We start from the raw sequence: 9,593 nt of genomic DNA on the forward strand, positions 1-9,593 counted from the left end.
ATGTTCTGCAGGGCAGAACCTCCAGCCCCAGCGCTCAGCGGCGCTCGGAGCCGCCTCCCCAGAGCCGGCCCGGTGTCCCCGGGCGGGGCAGGGACGTGACCTCCCCTCCGCAGTGACACTGCTGGAGGAGGACCCTGCTGCCGGAGGCACACGGGGCTCCCTCCGGGAAAACGGCCACCAGGAGCCCCTCAGCCGTGCCCGGCACCCGGCGGCGAGCCACCCTCCTCCCGAGGCCGCCTTAGCGCAGCCACGAACTCTCGGGCAGGCCTGGCGCTGTCCCGTGGACAGGAGGCTACTCAAGCTCCTGGCCCTGGGAAGCCAGCGGAAAATAAGGCTGGGTGGTCACTCAGCCCACATACTGCCCCTGTCTAAGCACAGAAGGATAGCTGAAATTAAACACGTTGTGTTTTGTTTTGGTTCTCCCCAGATGCCTTGAATTAATCAAGTGGGAGAAGAGGAAAAGAAAGGGAAAAAAAAAAAAGAGAGAAGGAGAGAGAAAGAAAGAGGGGAAAGAGAGAAGGAGAGGGAGAAAGAAAAAAAGAAAGAAAAGAAAGAAAAGAAAGAAAGAAAGAAAGAAAGAAAGAAAGAAAGAAAGAAAGAAAGAAAGAAAGAAAGAAAGAAAGAAAGAAAGAAAGAAAGAAAGAAAGAAAGAAAGAAAGAAAGAAAGAAAGAAAGAAAGAAAGAAAGAAAGAAAGAAAGAAAGAAAGAAAGAAAGAAAGAAAGAAAGAAAGAAAGAAAGAAAGAAAGAAAGAAAGAAAGAAAGAAAGAAAGAAAGAAACTAATTCTGCTCCTAGAATTTAAAGCAGTCTTGGCAGATGTTATGATCCCACAAATAAAACATGAACACTTGGACAAGTCCAGTATATGACTCCTTTTTAAGGAGATTTTCACTGTTCATCTTCAGCGAACTGAATTATGTATCTGATGGGATGCAGGACCCACTTAGAGGAACAGCAGAGAAACTGTATAAACCCCTTGAACACACATTAATCCCACATACTAGAAGGTAATATAATTAACCCTTACGTTGTTATTCATTCAACTACTTGTGTTACAGAGGAGCAGAGAAGCTAAAAACAAGCCATAGAGATATGACAGATGCCAGTTCTGGAACAAAAGTAATACAGAACATCTCTCTGAGCAGGGTTGGAACTGTACTGAATAAGCCGGCAAACCAAATGCCTCAGTGTTTAAAATATATATATACAGAGCTATTTTTATTTCAGTCTGGTTATTTCACTACTAAATAGAGTGCTGTCAAACTTTGCAAACACCTTTTAACATCGCAAGGACACACAATGAGCCCCCATGGCATGTGTGCTGTTAAACGCTGTGGCGAGCAGACAAGAGCCTGCTCTGCCTTCATCGGGGCGAGAGGCAGACTCTGCCAGCGGCCCAGCCGCGGGTTCGTGCTTCGCTCGCGTGCGCCGCAAGATGACACCGGGACTCCTGCCTGGATGGATGCCCTGGACACCGGGACGGGCTGAGAGAGCTCGGCGGCGGAGCAACGCGGGACCTGCCCGGGTGACTGCGGGCAATGAGACCCCGGGCTCCTCAGGGCTTTAAGTGCAAGGAATCGCACACGGTGCGTTCAGTTTGAGCGGGAAGAGCCTGTGGTGGTGGTCGGGCAAGGGGAGAAGCAGGGAATTAAAGGAAGCTCGGAAAGGAATGGGGGAAGGAAGGAATGGGGGAAGGAAGGAATGGGGGAAGGAAGGAAGGAAGGAAGGAAGGAAGGAAGGAAGGAAGGAAGGAAGGAAGGAAGGAAGGAAGGAAGGAAGGAAGGAAGGAAGGAAGGAAGGAAGGAAGGAAGGAAGGAAGGAAGGAAGGAAGGAAGGAAGGAAGGAAGGAAGGAAGGAAGGAAGGAAGGAAGGAAGGAAGGAAGGAAGGAAGGAAGGAAGGAAGGAAGGAAGGAAGGAAGGAAGGAAGGAAGGAAGGAAGGAAGGAAGGAAGGAAGGAAGGAAGGAAGGAAGGAAGGAAGGAAGGAAGGAAGGAAGGCAAAAAGAAAGGGAAAGAACAGGAAGAAAAGGATAGAGAAGGCATCATTAAGACATGCCTTCCTCAGGGAAAGGCCGACTCTACCCCCGGAGCCCGTCTCCATTCCCCGGAGGCCGGCAGGAACCGGGCCTGCCCACGCTGGGAGCATGGACCCTCCAGGCGTCGGAAACAAAGGCTGGGGCCACGGCCGTCCCTTCCTTCAAACCTGCCACAGCCCTGGGCACCGGCGCCGAGCCCGGCTCCTGCCCACCGGGGCCTCTGTGCCGGGGGCCCCGTCGGGCCGGGGGCTGCTGGAGCTGCGGGGGCATCGAGATCCGCCCGCAGCTCGGTGCGAGAATGAGGCAGCCGCCCCACCCTGGGCCCCTGACCGCAGCCCGGGTCCCCTGTAGGGAGCTGGGACGGGTAGACACTCGGGGTCTATAAGCCCCGATGAGGGGTCCGCGGGCCTAACCCAGAGCCATGGTGCAGCCGGGGCGGGCGGGGAGCGAGTGTAAGCCAAGGCAGCCGGTCCTGGGGACCTGCTGGCGCGGGTCGGGGCCGCTCCGGCTCTGCCCAGCCCGCCTCGTCCCCGCAGTCCTGGACGGCGGCGGCCAGCGGCTCTGCCCACAAGGGACGAGGGGGCAGCGGGGACCGGCTGGGCGCCAGAAGGGACCGAAATCTCGCTCGGGACCGCCACGGCCACCGTTCTCCGTGGCCGTGCTGCCACCCCGCTCCTCCCGCTGCCGCCGGCTCCCCGTCCTCCTCCGCCTTTTTGCAGGGGGGTCCCGACCGCACGTCCACCCTCACCCCCTCCCCAGGAGCCGCGGGTCCGGAAATCGTTTGGCAGCAAATGGCCTCAGAGGCTTCTCGGCCGCGGTCGGGACCGCAGAAAAGCGTTTTGGTAGTATTCCTTCTGTTTGCCCCGAAATTCCTGAGGACGACATCGATTTTCCACAGCCGCGAATGACGGCAGAGGCGCCGCTGGAACCCGCCGCCGCTGCTGCTGCCCGGGCTGTCCGGCCCTACGCGGGGAGCCGGTCCTCTGTGGGCTGCACGTCCGCTCGCCACGCGGGCGAGGGGCGCTCCGGCGGCGGGGGATTCCGCGCCTACCCCCCGCACTCCGCCCCCGCACCGCGCGCAGAGGGCTTTCCGACCTTAAAGTTCGCCATTCGAAAAAAAGTGGTTTGGTTCAGTGCCGGGAGAGAAATAAACGCGGGGGTCGAACACTGCATTGCCGCGAGAGGCAAAGTCCGCTTTCACGGGGGCGGCTGAGCCCCCACCGGCCGCCGTCCCAGCCCTGCACAACCCCAGAAATCAAGCGGCGGGAAGAGGGGTGGGAAATGGGCAGGTGAACGGGGAGCAGGAGAGGACAAGGGAGAGAGGGAGGGAATCTCCAGTTCCGGAGCTCGGTGGTTTATTTTGCAAAGAAATTTCTTTGAGCCGAAAGGCTGCGGTGCACCGGGAAATGAGATTAGTTCTACCTTAAATTCCCTCGCAATCTCTCGCCGTAATGCAGCGTTTAACTCACCGTGAGAGAAAATGTCATTTCACATAACACTGTGCTAATGGATAAGTCTTCCCCGACCTCTCAAGCACAACAAATCTCGGGCGAACCCACCGCGCACGACCTGTTAACTTCGCCGGCTGCCCGCTCTGCCGCCCCACGCCGCGGTCGACGCCATTCTTCGGGGTTTAAAAAGACAAAAATCTTCCCTCCAGCCCCGTTCCTCGCCTTTCGCATTAGTTCAATTTGCTTGGGGCTTTTGGGGGGCTTCTATTTGTTTGGTTGTTTGTTTAAGGGGGTTTAGTTTTTGGTTTGATTTTTTTGTTGTTTGGGGGTTTTTTTCTTTATTTCCAATTAACGAATTTCAAAATGTTGAAAAAGAGAAAGAATATCGTGCAGCAAACTTTTCCGTTCGTCGGAAATACCCGGCGGCTTTTTTTCCCGGATATTTGATTTAAGGCGAAAAATAAAGATACGCACATGTATGTAACATCTGTGTATCCATCCATGCACACAAGCGCGCGTCCGTATGTACTGATGGCTGTACATACATCTCAAGACGTGTTTATATATCCATCTGTACAGACACACACTCGCAGTGACATCGGCTCTTTCCCAACGGGAAAACAGTCCCCGGACCAGCTCGCTCCCGCAGCACCCCTGTCCACCGTCACACCGATCGTGCCGGGGGGGGGAGAACGTCGGCGGGCAGCGCGACACGGCGACACGGCGACACGGCGGAGGGAGACGATCGCGCGGAGCCCGTCGCGCCGCTCAGACAAGTTGAAGGGCAGCCACTTACTGTGCATCGCTGCGAACGGGTCGTGCTTACAGTGTATTTCCATCGGAGCGGTCCGGGCCCGGGCGACCTCGCCGAGCTGATCTCGATTCGCCGGCGGCGCTCGGGTTTCGGGCTGGGGGAGGGAGCCCGCGAAAAAAGACGGAGACCGACCAGAACCAAACAAACAAATTTAAAAAAATCCAAACAAACACATAAAAACAAAACAAAAACCCAAAAACAACAAAAAATAAAATACCAAACGAAACAAACAAACAACAAAAAAAAAAAACCTTAAAAAAAAGAGGAAAAAATAACCAAAAAGAGGTGAAAAATAAAATAGAAAAAAAACCCTCTCTAAAAGCGAAGAGTCCTGCCTCAAGAGGGGTGGCGGTATCCAAGAGCGCTGGCCGAACGCGGCTCCCGCGCCGCTCGCAGCCTCCGGAGGCTCCGTCGGGGGGCGGCCCCGGACTAAGCCCCTGGTCTCAGCCGCTCCCCGGGCGGCTGCCGATGCGCGGCACCCACCGCCGGGCTCCGGGGCGTTACTGGGCGCGGAGAGGGGCGAGCGCCTCTGTCCGGCGGACCGGAGCCCAGCGCTGCCCGCCCGACGGCTCTTTGTGCTGGCGGTGCCGGCGGCTGCGCGGCGGCGGCGGCGGCCGAGGCGGGCGGCGGCGGGGGCGGGCGCCCCGTCCGCGGGGCTCGGTCCCGGGGCGGCGGCGCGCTCCGCCTGTGCCGCCCCCCGCCGCGCCGCTCGCAGCAACTCGCGGCGCCGGGCGGGGCGGCGGCGGTGGGCGAGGGGAGCGGCGGGGGAAGGTGTGCGAGAGGGCGGGGAGCGGGATGGGGGCCGGGCTCGCCGCGGCCCCGCGGGACCGGGGCCGCCCCGTCAGCGGCCGCCGTCCGACCTGGGGCGCCGGCGCGGCGCGACCATCGCTGCCCGCCCGCCGGGGCCGCGGCGCCCCCTCCCCTCCCTCCCCTCCGCCCGCCGTCGGCCGCCGGGGCGGCGGCGCCTGGCTGGCTCGGGCGGTGCGCCCGGCGCGCTGCCGGCCGGCGGCGGGCGGCGGGGGTTGTGGCGGGCGGCGGGGGCGGGGGCGGGGGGCGCGGGGCGGGGCCGGGGCAGCGCGGCGGGGGCGGGGGGGTGGTGGTTTGGGGGGTCCGTCGGGGCCGCCCCGGGACCGACCCCGCCCCGGGCCCCGCGCGGGCCTCGCCGCGCGCGGAGGGGGCGGCGGGCGGCGCTTCAGCACCGCGCGGGCGGACAGCGGCGGGGGCGGGGCCGGGCCGTCACTCAGCGCCGCGACCAATCGCAAACTTCACTTGTGGCGTTCCGCATTGGCCGCCGCGCGTCGAAGCTTCCCATTGGTGGGCTGCGAGCCAATAAGAGGCGCGGGGCGTGGTCGCAGCCCCCGCGGGTCGGTCCGGGGCTCAGCCACTCGTGACCGAGGGCGTGGGTGGGGCCCCGTCGGGGCTGCAGGCCCCGGGGCCGCGGCCGCAGGACCCCCGACGGCCCGTCCGGAGGGCCCGCGTCATCCCGCGGCCCAGGGCGGCTCCCCGTGGCCGTTGGTCTCCCCGACGCCCGGACGGCGCGTGTCGGCACCGTGCGTCCCCGGCGCCCCCGGGAACCCGGGAACCCGGGCCGTGCTTGCGGCCGCGGAGAGACGCGGGCCGAGGCCGCGGCCGGGGAGATTCTCCGCCTGCTCGCGCTGCCCGCGGCCGCCGCGCCCAGAAGTGGCAAGTTTGCACTGGGGCCGCCGCGCCCGCGGGTCCTGAGCACCCCGCGGCGGGGCTGCCCCAGCCGAGACCCCTGAGGCGGCGAGGAGGCCCGGGTAGCCTCCCTCGCCTCACGAGTGACCCTGCCGGCGTGGCAGAGCCCCACTGAACCGACGTCCTCGGCGGCTCGGATGTCCTCCCACGGGGATCTCTGTGGGGACGAGAGTGCGGGAGAGCTTAACCCACCGTCCCGGGGAGAGGCCTTCCGGCCCCGCTGAACCCTTTAGGTCTCGGCGGCACCGGGGCCGTGCACTGCCCCCCCCTTCGGCAGCTCGGGACCGGCGTCCGCTGCGGACGGGCGGGCGCGGGCCGAGTTTTCGTTGAAGTCGAAACTGCCGGGCACGGCCGAGCTGCCAGCGCAGAGTCCGGCCGAGGAACGGCGAGGGCCGGGGCCGCAGCGCAACCGGGGTCCGCCGGGGGGGCCGGGCCCTGCTGCCGCTCCGCACCTCGGCTCGGGGCGGCCGTCGGGGATGCGAGCAGCGGAGGGGACAGGCGGGCAGGCAGGCCCGGCTCACATCCTGCCCGGCCTCCATCCCGGCCATGACCGCCCCGTTCTCCTTCTCCTCCTTGCTCACCCGGTACTGAGGTGAAGACTCCTCGGCCCAGCTCTCCACAGGGGCCAGGGGCGGCAGAGGCTTTGGAGCGCCCTGTCGCGGGGCCCCCTGCCCGTCCAAGTCATCCTGCCCAGCCCAGGCAGCGCTGTCGGTGCTGCTGCCCCTGCGGCCACCCCCGCTCGCGGCCGCCGCCGCCGCGCCATGAAATGCTTTATCGATTAAACGATTATTCAGGCGATTTAACTAATAAAAGGCCACATCGATCGCTTCGAAATTGCATTCCGCCACCGAGCCGCCAGGCCGCCTCCGCGCCCTCCACCGCCCGCGCCGCCGCCGCGCTACCCGCAGGGACGGCGTGACGGGGCTCCCGCAGCCTCTCGCCACGCCGCGGTCCCGGTCCTGCTGCCCAGCTGGCCCTAGCCGCGGGGCACACGGACACCAGGTTGCCTCTCCACGGCATTCGGAGCTCTCGGCAGCCCGCCGCGCCGCCCCGACGGCCTGGCGAGGAGTTGGTCCCACCCCGCCCGGTTCTGCCTCGCGTCCCCGCTCACGCCGGCCCCCCCTTGTCCGCGGAGCCACCGGGCTCTCCGCAGCCCCTGGCCCGGGTCCCACCTGTGCGGCCGGCTCGGGGTGTCGCGTAGGCTTTCTCCAGCTCCATTCTGGCTCTTCAGGACTTGGGGAAACGGAGGCAAGAAAAAGTTTCCACGTCGTATTGCAACCTCTTCCTTTTCCCTCTTTTTTTTTTCTTTGTTTTTATTGTTTTATGTTCTTTTCTGTTTTCCTGTATCTTCGTTTTTCTTTTCCTCCTTTTTGCTTTTTTGTCTCTTCTTCTATTTTTTCTTCTTTATTTTCCTTTTTTTCCCCTTCTTTTCTTTTTTTTTCTTCTTTATTTTCTCTCTTTTTTTCCTTTTTTTTTTTCTTTTTTTTGTGAGGAGCTCTCTCAGGTTGGAATAATTCAACTCTTCCGCTCCCCGCCGAGCTTTTGCAGCTGATCACTGAGCTGAAACTAAACGTTTTAGGTGGAAAAAAGCCTCTGAAGGAACCGTGAAATGATTAAGAAACTAAAGAGCTCCTCGCCATGTGAGATCATGTCCTGTTCTCTAAAACATCACAAGATGTCCCCAGACGCAGCCAAAACCCAGGAAAACTCTGACATGTTCTGTAGCAGGAATCAAAGTTTGCTCGCAGCCGGCCGCCCCCCGAGCGCTCCGCCGCCCCGGCAGCGGCGGCGGCACCTGCCCGCTCTGCCTCCGCCGCCCCAACCTGTCACCAACTTTTCAGCAGACCGACTTCCCCTTCCCGGGCCGGGGTGACGCTGCCGCCCCCGGGGCCGCGCTCCCCGCCGGGCCGGGCCGGGCCGCCGCAGGGGCGGGACAGGGAGCGCTCTGCGGACGCCTGGGGGTGGCGGAGAGACCCCCGCGCCCGCATGCCTCCGGGCCTGCCCTGCCCTTAACTGCCTCGCGTCCCTTGACGAGGGACAGCCCCTGGGCTGCGGCGGGCACCGGAGAACAGCGGGCCAGCGGAGGTGCGGGGGCCCTGGGCAGGATTTTGCTGGCCCGGGGGGGCTTCACTCGGGCTTCCTCCCCCCGTACCTCCCATTCACGTGGCGGATGCAGACCCACGGCCACGAGTGAGGGTTGGGAGAGTTAAAGGGAAAAAAATACGAAGCTTCGACCGCTCCCAGGTTTATTGGTTTATTTTTCAGCAAAACGACTGGGGGTCTGGGGAGGGGGAAATGGGAAATAACGGCCTTTCACAAAGGCCAAAATAAATTTCGGCTGCCAGCCCGGCGGGCAGTCCCGCTGCTCGCGCCCACCAGGTTCTGCAGCCACGCACCCGCGCACACTCATGGCCCGCAGCGCGTCTCCCACGGAACCCCCCGAGACACGGAACCGATCCGCTGGTGTGGCCGCAAGTGGGCTCGGCTCTGCTCTGCTCTCCTGCCCAAGCCTACCCCTCTGCCCCACGCCCGCCGGCGAGCCGTGATATCGAGGAAGGGGCAGCGGGGTTTGGGAGCGGGGGGACACCGCCGCTGCCCGTGAGTGGAGCGGCCCGGGGAGCCGAGCTCCGGGACCGGGGATGTGCCGGGTGTAGAGACGAAGGGGCTCTCTCCTGGTTGCCTCGCCCAGCACAGCCTCGCCACCCCCACAACGCCGGCTCCCACAGAGAGCTGACATGGACGCAAATCTGCTTCTAAACTCCGTCTTCTCCCTCCCGGCCATCCCTCCGCCTTCGACGCAGTCGCACCCTAAGAGCGGCGGCCTCGCCGAGTCCCGCGGCTGGGCCGGCGCCGGCCCTACGGGACCCCCGGCCGCTCGGCTCCGAAAGGGAGGCCGACTGTGGCCTCTCTTCCTTCTGCTTCCCTTCCCACCCACCTCTCTTCGCTCTCATTTTCTTAGACAGAAATAGCCTCGCCGGAGCTTTCCGCCGGCTCTCCCAGAAACGCGACCGGCCGCGCCACCCGACGCTCCGGGGCAGGGGGTTCTTCCCTGGGGGAGGTGCTCCCCTAGAAGCGGTGCAAACGCAGGGCAGACCCCGAGTCCCTTCTCGTCCGTGCAGGCGCTCGCCTCGCCTCGCCTCTCCTCTCCTGGCCGAGCCGGCCTCGCCAACTCGAGAAGCCCGGGAGCGCTCATTTGACCACACGCGGGGAAAGGAACGAAAAACAGTTTATTGTCCTAAAAACAGGCCGCGGGGCTCCCGCCTCCCCTCCCGCCGCCCCACACGGCCTGCGAGAGACCCTGGGGAGGCGGCGGCGGGGCCGCAGCGAGGCAGGCCAGGCCCCACGCGTGTGCTGCGCGGCCGCGGCTGCGGAGTCGTGCGAGCACCGGCCCGCGTGGGGCCGCGGGCTGAGCAGCTCCGCGGGGTGCGCAGCTCCGCGGGTTGGGGGACCAGGAGCCGTCCTCACCGCGGTGCCGCTTGCCGGGACCGCGCGGGCTCCCTCCGACCCCGCTCGGCCATCCCCGCCGCCGCGCTAACGAAAACAACGCGGCGGCTCCGGCGGGGAGCGGCCCTGCTCGCC

General features: G+C 63.5%; 1 protein-coding gene across 1 annotated transcript in view; it reads right to left on the bottom strand.

The window, feature by feature from the left end:
• PAX5 (paired box 5) overlaps positions 1-7,831 on the bottom strand; it is a 129,692-nt gene extending 121,861 nt beyond the window's left edge. The window contains exon 1 of the mRNA XM_014889969.2: positions 7,187-7,831. Coding sequence (XP_014745455.1) covers positions 7,187-7,232 — 46 coding nt within the window. The 5' untranslated portion in view covers positions 7,233-7,831. The remainder of the gene's footprint in view (positions 1-7,186) is intronic.
• Between the last annotated feature and the right edge of the window lie 1,762 nt (positions 7,832-9,593).

This window comes from Sturnus vulgaris, chromosome Z (genome assembly GCF_052056855.1).
Source record: "Sturnus vulgaris isolate bStuVul1 chromosome Z, bStuVul1.hap1, whole genome shotgun sequence".
Taxonomy (NCBI): Eukaryota; Metazoa; Chordata; class Aves; order Passeriformes; family Sturnidae; genus Sturnus; species Sturnus vulgaris.